Source organism: Melanerpes formicivorus, unplaced genomic scaffold, assembly GCF_026170545.1.
Source record: "Melanerpes formicivorus ecotype bairdi unplaced genomic scaffold, bMelFor1.0.p_v2 SCAF_15, whole genome shotgun sequence".
NCBI lineage: Eukaryota > Metazoa > Chordata > Aves > Piciformes > Picidae > Melanerpes > Melanerpes formicivorus.
In genome coordinates, this window is record NW_027142367.1 from 7195631 (window position 1) to 7211342 (window position 15712).

At 40.1% G+C, this 15712-nt stretch overlaps 1 protein-coding gene across 2 annotated transcripts in view; it reads right to left on the reverse strand.

Annotated features, from left to right (window-relative positions):
- CARMIL1 (capping protein regulator and myosin 1 linker 1) overlaps window positions 1-15712 on the reverse strand; it is a 223183-nt gene that overhangs the window by 75934 nt on the left and 131537 nt on the right. For both annotated transcript variants that reach the window (XM_068147531.1, XM_068147530.1), the window contains exons 13-17: window positions 12315-12418; window positions 8735-8812; window positions 8544-8620; window positions 7532-7636; window positions 2470-2539 (exon numbers count right to left, since the gene is read on the reverse strand). In XM_068147531.1, the coding sequence (XP_068003632.1) occupies window positions 2470-2539; window positions 7532-7636; window positions 8544-8620; window positions 8735-8812; window positions 12315-12418 (434 nt within the window). The remainder of the gene's footprint in view (window positions 1-2469; window positions 2540-7531; window positions 7637-8543; window positions 8621-8734; window positions 8813-12314; window positions 12419-15712) is intronic.

A 15712-nucleotide genomic window follows, 5' to 3' on the forward strand; every position in this document is an offset into this window, starting at 1 on the left:
GGTAACTATACTCAAACTCTTAAATACACCAACATTTCATGTGCACAAATGGTGATCTCTATTTAATCTGAGAGTGATGACAACATCTTGACTTTTAGGATCGAAATGTGTTGCAACTATATTAAAATGACATTTAATATTTTTAAAAGCAGAGGTTAATTGTCAACATGGACAGTGATCATGAAAAAAATCAAAACATCTGCAGTGTCTCCTACTCCTGACATACTTCTGAGAGTTACAAATGGAAGCTCTTTATCAGAAAATAAGGAACAACCCTTCAACAATTAAAAATGCCAAGTGTGTTCAATGAGATACCAACAGGGGAAGGGTAAACAAAGCTGCTCCCTGCTTTAATCATTAAGGTAAACTATGAAGGGTACTTACACAGTGACCAAGCTAAGGGAAGCAGAAGGGAAAAGAGTGAAATACATCAGCGCTGAGCAGGTAGAAATAAAAAAGTAGTTTTCATAGTAAAAATCATCATCATCATCATCATCATCAAAAACAACTGAACAATACAAAATGATTTAGCTTAGTGTTAATATACCAGAAAAGTATGGGAGCAAATGGAAAGTGGTGGGAGAGGGAAGGAACAGAGAGATTTATCCTTCCAGAGTCGAGCATAGCCTGCCTGATGCAGGAAAATGAGGGTCAAAGCTGAGGCATCAGCTTTCTAGCCTTCTAACAAGCATGTGCTTGTAGGAACTGGTTGTTGTGCAGGTTGCTGGCTCCAAGCTTCCCATAACTCTGTTGTTGGGTACAGATTAGCCTGCCTAGCTCAGAGGGCCAGGGAGAGGTGGAGCAAGACCTTGCAGTACTGGCTCCAATTAGATCCTGGCACATACGTCCCTTCATAGTGGAAGCATAATTTCTTTCCAAAGCACATGAGAATGGATAAAGCTCAGTGATGTGAAAAAATGTTGAGGGAAGGATCTAAGGAAGTGCTGTCAGTTTGGAGGAGCCAGCTATGGGAATGCAACACCGAGTTGGGCACGATTCCCCCCCTTCCTTTCTGTCATTAGAGTCAGCCATGACCATATGTGCTTTGGTGTCCAATAAAGCTAATCACCCCTCAAAGGGCTTCTCCTTATCTCATTCCAAGGGTTACTTAATGAAAGGGCAATGTTTTCCCTCCTGTCAGTCCTTGATGATTTACATGCTAATTTTAACACTCATTACTTGTGTTTATGTTTTATTGATTTATTCATTTAAGGTTATGATTACAGGACTTTATTTTTGTTACTTTAATCACTCCTCCCTTTTTCCTCCCCCTCTCTCAAAGAGAAATTATCATCTGTCTGATCTCTCTACTCAGAAGTCAGAAACGTGTGCACTTGACTTGAAAGCTTTTCTATTTGGAATTTGCATGTAGTGCTCTTCAAAGTAATACTATTTTTTAGAAGTATAAAATATCAAAACCCAACTATGAAATGCATTCACAATGACATTTTTTATTTTGTAAGGAAATTTGTGCACATTCCAAAAGCAATCAATCACAAACCTCAGGCAGGGATTACTGTACTTCAACATGTTCATCAAATTTCATGTTTTCTACTGAAAGGGAAACCACTGCATTTGAAAGTCACTTCTAGAGCAGTTAATACTCAAGTGATGGAAAGATCTGCTTAACAAGTAAGCTGGTTTTTTTGAGCTTAAAAAGGAAACTAGAGAAAGCCTGAGCCAAACTAAGCTGGTTCGTGGCGGTTTTTGGAAGAGTCCACTAGTTCTCTATGTAACTTTGCCTCACTGTCTCCACCAGGGTCACAGATGACCTTTTATCACAAGCTGCAACCACATAGATATCATCCTGCAAGAATATGGACAATCCTGAGTGCACAAAGTGCACAGCAAAGCATAGAGAAGCAAGAGGAAACAAGATAAAGCACATCAAAGTGTCACAAATGCTTTTATTTATTCTTGAGATATTTAAAACCATTTGCTGAGTGCCTCTCATGTTAATGACATGCTTCAATCAAATTTTAGCAAAGTTCCCTATTGGTCTAAACCAATTGATTAAGAAAGTAGAATTTCTCTTTAGGTTAAAAAGCAAACCTTCAGAAGTGGAAACAGTCACTGATTCTGAAGACAATCAAACCTCAGATGTGCCTTTAGGCCATGCAGTTTCCTGTGACCCATTCAGATTTGGGCACCTTGGAAAGTCTTGCTGCAGGGTCCTGAGTAATCACAGCACCAGAAAGGAGAAGCTGCCAAGCAGCAGAAGCTGCCAAGCATCTAGAACAGAAACACTGCAAGAAGGGTTTTGCCAATCAGGCGCCTTGAACCTCTGTGCTCATTATTTAGGATGCTGTAACACACAGCAGATGATTTTTACCATAAATGCTTCTCTGAGTTCTACCTTTCCCACAACTTTTTACTACAGAGGAAGAGTATCTCTCCCAGTGGATTTCACAGGAACTCTAACTCCATATCATTGCATTTTTTGAACACATCCTGATAAATATTCCTTACCTCACAGCTACTGAGATCTAAAGACACCTCCTTCAGATTGTGATTGCAAGCCAGGCCTAATAAAAGTGCTCTGAAAAAGATCAATTTTAGAACCATTTAAAAAAAATTAAAAATAAATAAAAGAGAAAAGACAGCTTTACATCATCACCTAACTGATCACAGGTTAACACACCTATAATGCAAAGAACCACTCAAAACACAACCACACCAGCTGAGCAGTTATTGCTTAAATGATAATGGCAGCAGAAACCTGCCACACTTAGAACACTCCAGCAGCGTTAGAAACCACAGGGATGCAAGGCTAATAAATAAATTGCAAAGCTAATGCTACATCAACATTTAATTAAATTCATCACAGATGAATCTTCTTCAGTATTTGTCTTCAAAGAGCATCAAATGATTACAAAAGGAGCGTTCTGTTGTATGACCCTAACTCTGGTTTTCAACTTCAGGAAAAATTAGGTTTTTCATACGTGCAAGATGCAGCAGAGCCAGCCACTTCAACCAGGCACAGTGCCTCTAACACTCAAAAAAATGCTGGATGGTGTTCAAGTAGCATACAATTCTCTCCTTCTGCAACCCAATAAATATTTACAGATTCCAAAATGATATTCCCAGACAATGGTATCCGTTGTCTTTAGACAGAAAGGCAGACAAGTATAGCAATGACTGATGATGTCTTCCATATACTGACCTTTAAAGCCTTACAGAAGTTTGTTCTCACATATAAAAGTTAGTGTTAGTATCACATTTGCATTAATACCATCAAATCAGAAAGCACAACAGCATGTCTTAGGAAGCAAACAAAATCTCTGTACACCTTCTAGTATCTTTAGAATAGATGCTGCTTTGAATTAGTAATTGAACAGAGAAACAGAAGGACTTCCTTCTCAAACGTCATTTCAGCCAAAAGCAACACAACAGAACCCAAATTACTGATGCATGGAGATTAAAACCAAATCATTTTGCTGAGCCACTTGCCTACACACTTGCTATGCAAGTGGTGTGTAAAAGCCATATATAAAATGTGCACGCCCTGGGAGAGGTTTTTCATTTAAACACATTTAAATCTGCCTTGCAGACATAACTCTTAAGCAGACCTTTGCTCTTAAAAAAGGCAACTATCTTGCACTTATGTACTTCTTAAGCTATTTATACAGACTGCAAAAAAAGAAAAAAAGAAAAAAAAAATCAAACCACCAAAAAACCAAACATCAAATCTCTGCAATAGTTTTTACCAATTTTCAGACACTCCTTGTCTATGTTTCCTTCCCAAAAATAGTTTCATTCAAAGTTAGCCTGGCTGCTGCTAACTTTGCAGAGAGCTCCCTAAACATTCTGAGGTAACATAAAAAAATACAGTGCAACCACAGAAAAATGTAGATTACATAAAGAGATACAGTGCTGCTTCAAACTGATTCTCTTCACACGACATAAAAAGGCTTGATTTTGTCCTAGCCTCTTTCCTCTAAACTCATCTTAAGAAAATCTCATGGTTTCCTAATTTTTTTGTCATGAAAAATCGCCTGCATTCAAAGGCACAAAAGGCTGACATAATTGTACATAGCTGCTGTCACACATATGGCGAGATGTGGAAAGGTCTTGTCAACTGTGCTAGATGAAAAATGCAAAAAAAATGGCCTTGTAATTAGCATTTACATGAGAAGCATATCAGAAACTTGTCTTGTTGTAGCACTGACAGATCAAAATACAATTTTTGGCAATGTCTGCAAACGAACAAAAATGCCAACATATACTTGAACCAGGAAAAGAAATTAACAAAAACACCAACACACACTTTAACAAGGGCTGGGGGGGAGGGGGGAGGAAAGAGGACAAACTGACTCAACTCAGTTTAAAAAAAAGAGAGAAAAAGAACAACCAAAAAAAAAAAAAAAAAGAAAACCAAAGAGCTGTGATGGAACATTAATGATATTCACTAGGTACAAGAACTAAAAGCACCCTTTCTCCAACCATTATGTGGCATCCTCACAGAAGATCTTTACTAGCAAACCTCTACCCCAAAGAGAGAGAGAATATTTACAAAGGCCTGTAGTGATAGGATGAGGGACAATGGCTTCAAATCAGAGAAGAGCAAATTTAAATTGGATGTCAGGAACAAGTTCTTTACCGTGAGAGTAGTAAAACACTGGAACAGGTTGCCCAGGCAGGTGGTTGGGACCCCATCTTTGTATATATTCAAAGTGAAGCTTGACAGAGCTCTGGACAACCTGATCTAGTTGAAGATGCCCTGCTTACTGCAGAAAGGGTTGGACTAGATGACCTTTGGAGGTCCCTTCCAACCCAGACCATTCTGTGATTCTGTGTGATTCTATGAAAGGCTTGAATTAACAAATTCATCTCCTCAGCTGGCTGCACTGATTAAGCAGTGTCTTTAAACTTGCTGAGTTAGCATATGCAATTAAACACACCATGACTGTTGATCTAAAGGAAGTTGATAAGAAAGAAATCAAATGACAATTAATCAAGGGAATTTGGAACTCAAGCTGTCAGGCACCTGCACGGTTTCTGTATTATTTTTCTGTATGCAGGTTTGATCTCGAATCACGCATCCAACTCAGTGACCTCTGGTTCATGGACACAATCCAGGATTTTCTCCTTTGTCACAGGACAACTTCAAGGCCCACATTTTGAACAACTTTTGGACATACACTGATGGAAGGTGCTAGAGAAGTACTGTCAATTGTAGACCATGTAATTTTTATTTTTCCTTCTAGAAATCACCTCTTGTGCTACGGCAATCTTGCCAACGACAAATAAGTCTGTCTGAAAAAAAAATAGGTGTTTCTGTCTTCTTGTCTTTAACAAATCCTATGATCTTGATTGCTCTGTAGAAGTTTTGTAATTTCTTGCAGTAAAGACTGAAATGCTAAGCAGTTACATCGGGATATAGCACATGCTCAGACTTTTTAACACCAGATTAACTTCTACCAGTAAGTTTAGCCACTTTTGAAGTGTATTGGTCAAGCCACACAGAGTTTGAGAGGGAAAGGAAGGTCTACTGCATGTCATAGCTCTCTGTACTGTTGTGAAATACACTCAGCTCAGACTGAGGGAAAAATTCAGGTCAGAGGAAAAAACGCAAGAAAGCTGCTAAAAAGTATTAAGATCTCTGTCCTACCTCTTAGGGCTGCCCCCTGAACAAAACTAAAGAAGCCCATGCTGAAATGCTAGGCAGCTGAGAGTAACATGGACACTGAAATGACTCATGTCCAGATGGACTTTGGACAGATACTTTCTGGAGCTCTCTGTGCCCATGAAAGATTTCTGCTCTCAGCTCATCCTACGCCAGCGATAACTGCCTCTCTACTTCCACCAGCAGCAGTCATACAACTCCCTCTAACTCAGTTCAGTCAAATTGTGCCAGATTAGCTTAAACAGATCATTAGCTAATACAGATCATTTTGGCTGAAAAGGACTAGTAAAATCCCATTTGCTGCACACCTGCCAGATCATGGGGTCACAAGTGTTAGCAATAAATTAATACAGTAATATTTTCTCTGAGCACAGACATCTGTAAAACACTCACCTGCCAAAACTCCTCATACTACAGGAGATACTCAACATGCCAAGGAAAAGAGCTAAATATGAACCTTAGCTTTCTCACCTTTCCTAATCTGTGTAGGCACATTCACTATCTCACAGCATTCTTTCATTACTATAGCACTGACACATACATACCCTCTTCTTTTGCTTTGTTAAATACAGCTCCCTGGTGCCCTCCACCACAGCATCAAAACCTCTAAATTAATTAGTATTAACCACTATGTTTCTCAGTAATCACCTTCTGTTTGAAAACATATCAGTACCATACCTTCCTAACCCTAGCAAAATCTAAGCATGCAAGACAGTAACCAAGAGCATCACACTGAACAGATACAGAAAAAGCGATAGGCTCCTGTAGGTAAATATTGATTTTGGTTGAGTGCATCTTACTTAAGCTTGTACTTTATTATCCTCTCCAATGTCAACTTGCATTAAGAAAAAGTATCCCAAAACAACATACATAACTCTTTCGTGCATGGCACTTGCCACTTTTCTCTCCCTTAGTTTCCCCCAGATTCTATCAAAAGCTTTCCATCTGGTACTCATTAAGTGCTCTTTATCCCACATCTCTGATTTTGCAATCAGCTCCCTTTCATTAGCTACTGCCCACTTCCCTTCCCTGTTCTCCCTTAGGAGGCAAGCTCCCAACCACACAAGTATACATACAAGCACATATATATCTGTATCCGTGTTCAGATTAGGATTTTGGAGGTGTGCTCCCAAATTAGTTAGTGAATACATCCAGGTGCCTAGTACAGTTAGGGTTATGTATGTTTTAATGAATATTAGTTACCAAGCTGACACTCTGGAAAGAGCCTTTTCTTTATTTTAACTTAATATACAAAAGGATTCTGCCAAAAATCACAGAATGGCCTATCTAGATTAGACCTCTCTATCTAGATATACATCCTTTTCAAAACGGTTCAAAACTGCACATCGAATGAAGGGCATTCCACGATTTCCCTCAGCTTGCATTACAATCTGTATCACCAGAACCCATTAGCCACAGGATGGGTAACATACAGCAAAGAGATGCATTACACTTAGAATTCCTAGAAATTGCTGCCATCATCTCTCCCCCTAACATGAAGGCAAAGCTCTGTGCAATAGGTCTCCCTTCCTAGGCATTGCAAGAGGTTCAGTTTCATAACGGTTCTTGAAACACCGCAGCCTCAAAGGAATAGCACTCACACAAGTACATAATCCCATTCTACTGTGAAGCAAACAGTTTTGTTTGTAAGCCACAAAGAAATACATCACACACAAAAAATGTCACTGGAAGCTAACCAGCTGTGACATTCTCACAGAAAAAAATAGGATTAATATTCTCAGCTGCAAGATAGAAACAGTATTTCTGAATGTGTGATCAATATCAATATGGTACAATGGAAAAGCAAAACAAAACAAAAATCCTAAAAACCTTTTCCCCTCACTCACATAGTAACAATGCAAAGCAGGTTTCAGGCAATAGGAGGAAATGAAATTAAATTCTTACTTTAGAGGCTCAGGAGGGAGTTTAGTTCCTGAAAGATTAATCTGCATCAAAGCAAGTGAGCTGCTGAAAAACTGTTTGAAGGAGGGAGGGACTTCTTTTCCTTTTCTGTAAGTAAACAAATTCATTAAGAAGCAGCATCTAGACACTCCTTCTTCCAATAAATAGTGAATGTAAGCCATCAGAACTGTAATGATCTTTTAGATGTTTAATTTGCGCTACCTTCAACATCTCTGTAATCAGGAGCTCTCAATTAGTTTAGAAATATAATGTCATCAAAATGTTGTTTCAACAAACAGTCCTCAGCTGCAGCTCTTCTGCACTGCTGCAGAGAAGACATTACTATCTAGCTTCTGTTTGGAACTACAAAGAATGACTGTTGAGGTCTGGTTAACAGTGAAAGTACTTATGAGCAGAAAAAAAAATCAAACAGGGTATTACCAAACCCCAGAAATTGCCTTTTTACCACTAGAAATAGTTACTCAGTGCTGGAGTAGCTTAGCTTAAGTTAGGTATCATCTCTGATATGGACCCAAGAAACTGATATGAAGAAAACGGAGGCTAATATTAACATTTCTTGCAACGCAAGTATTCCACAACACCAATGTTCAGTCTCAAAGACTTTTAAATGGATTTCCTTCCAGAAAAGGACAAAAAAAGAAAAATGGGATTTGTAACTTTCATCACATCATGAAAAGTACACACTTTAAAAAACAGATTTAGAGCTGTCAGTCAGACTTCAAAGCCTGATGCTATGCCTTAGAGACAAAAGATATATATATATAGACTTTCCACTGCATCAGTATCATAAAAAATGTATTAGACAAGGTAGCTTATTTTACAGCAAAGAGAGAAAGAAACTGTTTTGCATGGAATAAATAATACCTATTTCATAGAGCATTAAGACTTCTACAAAGTTTTTAATTTCTTCTTAAACAGAAAGGTGCAACATGACAGCAAGATATTCTAAACCAAATTATTGCAGGAGCTGAGAGTAATGACATTTAAACTGTACCTGTGAGAGAAAAGAGTCCTAGAGAGGCTAAGGACAGCTAAATGCTGAAGACAACCACGAAGGAGGGCTCCACATACCTAGTTTAAACAGAGAAAACTGATGTTACTTTATGTGTGCCCAGAAAAATAACTAAGGATAGAAGGTAGGGAGTTTGCTTGGTATTTGAACCTCCACAAAAAAACCATCTTTACCATATCTAGCGCACACTCCGTGTTGGACAAATCCAGATGAACAATGGCATTTGGCTGGGCCAAAAAATTGTACAAGCTCTGAAATTAATGGAGAAAAAAGAAAAGAATTATCCATGTTAATGTTTATATTATGACACCAATTACCAAAGTGCTACTTCTCATTATTTCAGTCTTTAAACCTGCACTGCAAGAGCTGTGTCTGAACCTTCTTTTCCCCTAATCAATACAACCTCTTTTGCTTTTGAAGGCTACAATTTTTTAAAATAACAGGGAAGAAAGTGGTGCTCAGAATCATTTACCAAACAATGCATAAGTCAGGAGTTGCCTTGCAATTCACTTTCCCAGCAAATGATAATTAATTTAGTTAGAAATGCCTTGGAATGTCACATAGATTTCTGTTACATTTCAGAAAGGCTAATTGGTTTGTACGTCTAAACTAGGCCCGTAAAGCATGAGGGAAGCAACTAATTTGTGTCTGAAGCCCATGGTTATTTCTCAGTATCAGCAGTGCATTAGATGTCTAAGGGAGAATACAGAACAATTATGAAGATTTTAATATTAATAGCTTCAGTACTCCATAGGATATGTCCTGTAAATGTTAGTGTATGTAAAACTTCTACTATGTGCTGGTTTATTTTGGGGCTTTTTTGAGTTTCAGAGTGCAGCAGAGAAAGATAAAAGTATGACCTAATTCACAGAAAGATGGAATCCAGCCAAACAGATAGTAGTGTTCTAAAATAGATTCACCTTTGTAAAAATTAGGTCATTTAGCCCCTCTACCTACAGTGCAGGGAAGGTCTCAGATTTAAGAAACACCTGTGATATGCTAGGGTTAAAATGAACTACTAAACAACAGGGTTTCCTTATTCCTGTTGGAAAACTGTTCCACTGATTAAGAGATCTCACTATTAATAAGCTTGAATTGTATCTCTTTTCTCTGATAGGCTAATAAAAGCCCCCCCCAAGCTTTCATATTTATGTCCCTTAAAATACATTGGACAGGTAGACATTAGTTTTCTTTAAGCAGTGCCTATCCAAGCAGTATGTTTCATTTTACTGTAGTTTTTATGCTATGTGCTTTGTTATTCTCCCAAAGAATAATTCACTGTGTCATTGTTTACATTTAACTGTTTGCTACCTTTCAAATCCTCATCCCACTGAAACTCTCACCTCTTCTGTCTGAAAAGACTAGTTTTTTCAATGTGCTGGTGAAACTGAAACCAGTAAGACATTTGAGAAAAAGCCACAGCCACGTCTGATGACAGGATTAGATGATTCCAGTGTTGCCTATTTTAAAGAATTCAAAACCTGACTCACGCACACAACTTCGATGTGAGAGAGAAATACAGATTTACCAATCTAAAAGTCAGCACATACAAAATTAAGAACTAAGCTGATTTTGTTATGAAGAAAACAGACCTGCATCTTGCTACACTAAACAAAATAATTTTCAAAATGATTACAGTCTTCAAAGAGCCATGAGCTTCAACAGCATGTGGGAGGGAGGTGCATAAGTTTATTTATACAGTCAAAACCAATGAAAATCAGAAATTAAGTCTCTCCAAGTCAAAAGAAATATTTTTTTCCAACCTTCCAAAAAATATAAGAATTTGTAATACAGTTATCACCAAAAATATGATGAAGTTCAACAAGAGCAAGTGCAGGGTCCTGCATCTGGGTCGAGGCAATCCCAGGCACAAATACAGGCTGGGCAGTGACTGGCTGGAAAGTAGCCCTGAGGAGAGAGACTTGGGGGTGCTGGTGGACAAAAAGCTCAACATGAGCTCTCAATGTGCACTTGCAGCCTGCAAAGCCAATCAGATCCTGGGCTGCATCAGGAGAAGTGTGGCCAGCAGGTCGAGGGAGGTGATCCTCCCCCTCTACTCAGCCCTGGTGAGACCCCACCTGGAGTACTGTGTCCAGTTCTGGAGCCCCTATTACAAGAGGGATGTGGAGGTGCTGGAGCGTGTCCAGAGAAGGGCCACAAGGATGATCAGAGGGCTGGAGCACCTCTCCTGTGAGGACAGACTGAAGGAGTTGGGGCTGTTCAGTCTGCAGAAGAGAAGGCTCCGAGGTGACCTAATTGTGGCCTTCCAGGATCTGAAGGGGGCCTACAGGAAGGCTGGGGAGGGAGTTCTCAGGAAGTGACAGGACTAGGGGGAATGGAATGAAGCTGGAGGTGGGGAGATTCAGGCTAGATGTGAGGAGGAGGTTCTTCACCATGAGAGTGGTGAAACCCTGGAATGGGTTGTCCAGGGAGGTGGTCGAGGCCCCATCCCTGGGGGTGTTTAAGAGCAGGCTGGATGAGGCTCTGTCCAGCCTGATCTAGTGTGGGGTGTCCCTGCCCATGGCAGGGGGGTTGGAACTAGATGATCCCTGTGGTCCCTTCCAACCCTGAATGAAACTATGAAACTATGAGTTTTCTCAATTGTGTTGTGTAACTTTCAAATAGAACTCAGGGAACATAATAAGGCCACTGAAACAAGTGGCGCACTTGCAGCTTTCTAATTTGTCATTAGAAACCAAGGACTAAAAGCATGAACTAAAATCATGTCATTTGGGCAATTCAATTCTCTGGCCATACACTGAAGAGTAGAGATCAAAACATTCTTTTCTTATCAAAGTGGCTTTGCCTTTCAATATCTTTGTTGGTGACAAAGACCGTGGGATTGAGCGCACCCTCACCAAATTTGCTGATGACACCAAGCAATCAACAAGCAGGAGGGGAAGGGATATCATCCAGAGGGACCTTGACAGGCTGGCAATGTGGGTCCATGCCAACCTCATGAGGTGCAACAAGGCAAAAAGTGCAAGTTCCTGCACTTGGGTCAAGGTAAACCCAAGCACAAATACAAACTGACTGATGAGTGGATTGAAAGCAGACCTGCAGGGGAAAACATGAGCCCTCAATGTATGCTGGCAGCCCAAAAGGCCAATTGTATCCTGGGCTACATCGAAAGATGTGCAGCCAGAAGGTGAAGGGAGGTGATTCTGCCCCTCCACTCCACTCTTTTGAGACCCTACCTGGAGTATTTGGGTTAGCATTAGAGCCCCCAATACAAGAAGGACATGGATCTCTTGGACAGGGTGCAGAGGAGGGCTGGAGCACCTCTACTACAAGGACATGCTGACAGAGTTGGGGTTGCTCAGCCTGGAGAAGAGAAGGCTCCAGGGAGACCTTATAGAGGCCTTCCAGTACATGAAGGGGGCCTACAGGAAGGCTGGAGAGGGACTTTTTGTAAGGGCATGTGGTGACAGGACAAGGGACAATGTTTTTAAACTAGAGCATAGTAAATTTAGATTAGCCATTAGGAAGAGGTTCTTTATTATGAGGGTGGTGAGACACTAAAACAGGTTTCCCAGAGAAGTTGTGGACACCTCACTCCTGGAGGTGTTTAAGAGCAGGCTGGATGAGGCTTCGAGCAGCCTGGTCTAAGGGGAAGTGTCCCTGACCAAGACCGTGGGGGTTGGAAATAGACAACATTTAAGGTCCCCCCCAACTCAAGCCGTTCTAGGATTCTTTCAGCAATTAATTAAAAGCATCCATTCATTAACCCTCAAATGAGAAGAAAATGCTTACTGAGAGATCATCACCGCGGAGCGCGTTCCCTGAGAGGTCAAGATAGACGAGCGTGTTTGCGATCAGCGAGTTGGCACTCAGTGACTGGGAAAGGCTATTCACCCCTGCCAAAACAGAAGAAAATGACAATTCTCAACGTTCTTGACTCTAGACAGAACTGTTCCAGCCCTTGCAAGTGTGCAATTTCATTGAACACAGACGTACACAAATGTTTAATGACCTCCTGCTACCATCACTGTACTACAGCAGAGGAATACAGACCACTAGGGAGATGCAAGAGCTTTCTCTGCCACAATGTGCCCCATTTTGCCTAGACCATGCTCCACCAGCTGTCCTTAAGGGGCCACAGGGTGTTACAGGTCTGTGGCAGGTGCAACTGCCCAGATAGACAAAATCCTAGCAAAAACCTAACAGCAACAGAAAACCCTGAAAAACATCTGACAAAGGCCAGCCTTTGCCAGACTGATGAACAGCTTTGTGCCTCAGAGTCCAGACCCTCAGGCTGCTTTATCATGGGCTTACCCTGAACTACTTAGAATGATCACAGTTCAGACTCAACTAGGATATAAATGGAGCCCCAGCAGAGATCCATTTTGAGTTGATTCCTTTGGATTAAGCAGGCCTTGCAGTCCTGAAGCCTCCCCTTAGACTGGGATGCTGTTTGAGGATACCTCTGCAACTGAGTGAGTCCTCAACCCCAGTCTGGTGAGGGTACATTGTTTCTACATATACCCTTGAGTAAACCCTCACCCCTCTTTGATGAGAGTTCTTAATGTCCATGCAAATTTTGGTTCATCTTTCTAGAAAGAATTCTCTTTAAAATCTTAGGAATTAGTTGTGCAGTAGTATCTTCATGACTGACATCCAAATTTGTAATTTAATTTTGTCAGAAGGAGTACCATGTAATTCTGGTTACAATAAATCCACATTCTGGGTAGCTACTGCTGCCCAAATTGTTTTGTGTGTGCCTCCATGACAAAGTACCAGATCCTGGGAAGAAGTCTTTTTGCCAAGCTCAATCCCATTCTGAAACATACTTTTAAAACCCTTTACTCCATAATGTTAAGTCAGTGTCTTCCTGAAAGCAACAACAGTTAGATAAAAGCACCTGTGGAACATCAGGTATATAAACAATTACAATTGACAGAACTTCAAAAGAAACTGATAAGACCTGGAAATTAAAAAGATTTCAATTAACACATTTACCTGTAATTCCACAAAAGATAGAATAGAATAGAATAGAATAGAATAGAATAGAATAGAATAGAATAGAATAGAATAGAATAGAATAGAATAGAATAGACCAGACCAGACCAGACCAGGTTGGAAGAGACCTTCAAGACTATCACGTCCAACCTATCAATCAATCCAACCCACCCAATCAACCAAACCATGGCACCAAGCACCCCATCAAGTCTCCTCCTGAACACCTCCAATGATGGTGACTCCACCACCTCCCCAGGCAGCCCATAACAATGGCCAGTCACTCTCTCTGTATAGAACTTCTTCCTAACATTCAGCCTAAACCTCCCCTGGCTCAGCTTGAGACTGTGTCCTCTTGTTCTGGTACTGGCTGCCTGGGAGAAGAGACCAACCTCCGCCTGTCTACAACCTCCCTTCAGGTAGTTGTAGAGAGTAATAAGGTCACCCCTGAGTCTTCTCCTCTCCAGGCTAAGCAACCCCAACTCCCTCAGCCAATTAAAATAACAAGAAATGCATAAAGAATTCTCACTTTCTTATCAGAACAAATACATATTTTTCACAGTAAAATTAAAAAGCTCACATTGGGAACAAACCAGTCAGAGCTTTCTTCCTCCAAAATACTTCAGTTTTTCCAAACAGAAATCAGGACATAGCTACTTCTAACTCCTTCAAATCTAACTTTCACTTGAAGGCTCTTATTACCAAGTTCTTAATTTATTGTAGATAGCTACTGCTGCCTTTCAAGCACTATGTGTGTGTTCCTTGCATACATAAGCATCCGTGTGTCCTTCAGTAGCTGCAGTAGGTTGTTTTGTTTTGTTTTTTTTTTGCAAGTGCCTGGCAAAAGCCATAAAGTAGGCAGGTTCTCTGCTCTAATAGACAATACTGGGCGATTTCACAAAGCTACTGGTCAGTGAAAATGGAGGGGCACTCAGTGGATGGAACATGCCCATTTTTCTCTTAAAACGATTACAAAATGGATTTACTAGTGAGGATGTCAAGAAAGCAGATAGTAAGCCATGAGAGACCAAAATACCCCCCATCAGTGCTTTAGTTTTCCAAGTTTCCAAACTTTAAGACTGTCTCCCATGTTAGAGGTATAGCTCTAGGCTTCAGGAGGCTTTGGATATTAAAAAAATTGAAGCACGGAGACATCTTTGCCAAGTCTCAAAAACATTTCCATTTAGTGCAGTTTTTCTTTTATCTTAACATTGCATTATTGGATCCACACCCTATCTATAAAGGTAAGCTGCAAATGAATACTTGCTGAAACCTTGAAAGGACTAAAAGCTCTATTTAACCACCAGAGCTTACAGCTCTGGGTTCACTTGAGTGACTCTTTTCAACACTCTATTCTAAACAACAAGAAGTAAAACTGAATGTAGTGTATTGTCAACAATTCAGCATATGCTATCAGGAACCAACTCTAGGAATTCAGGAGCAGGGTCTAAATTTGGGAAACAAGAATAACTATCAAGCAATCTCTAACATTGCTCCTTGTTTCATGTTTTAAAAAGGGCCAAATGCTCAAAATCAGTCACCTAAGTGAAGGCAGTGTGAGTGAGGGTTTTTAATACACCAGCCTTTGTCTTGGGCTCAGAAAAGCAAGCCCTACCTTTGCATTGACTAGAATTTTCCATTTAATTAGAACCTTCAAATCAATAAATCTCTGTTTGAACTTAACAGTAATCTCACTTTCATTTGCAGACAATCTTTTACGCTCTTTTACCACTTTAGGAAGGCTCAGAGTCTTAATAGCTCTCAGGAAGTTTGAGACACTATATTTGAAGAAAGATCATCTGGGAAGTTACTGTTTGAACTTTGCTTCTCCATCTTAGAAACTTTTCTCAAATAGAAAGTGTTTTTTTAAGTAAGGTCAAAACCAGTGAGAGACAGTCCAGAATTTCTGAAATTGAAAATCTCAGAATAAATTAAAACAACAACAATATTAACAACAACAAATTTTAAAGGCTGGGGAGGAAAACAAAACAAAGGAAAAATCCCAACAGTAACTGAAAAAAAGCCAAAAATAAAGCCCAACCAATCCATGCATCTTGGAGTCTACTGAATCCAAGATCCAAGGTCTCCTTTAGGCTTTCCCCATACCAAATATTACAAGTTCAAAAACAGAGACCCAAGTTAAAATCAATTCAGTACTGGCTTCTTAAGTTAAACTGGCAAAGATGGCCTCTTGA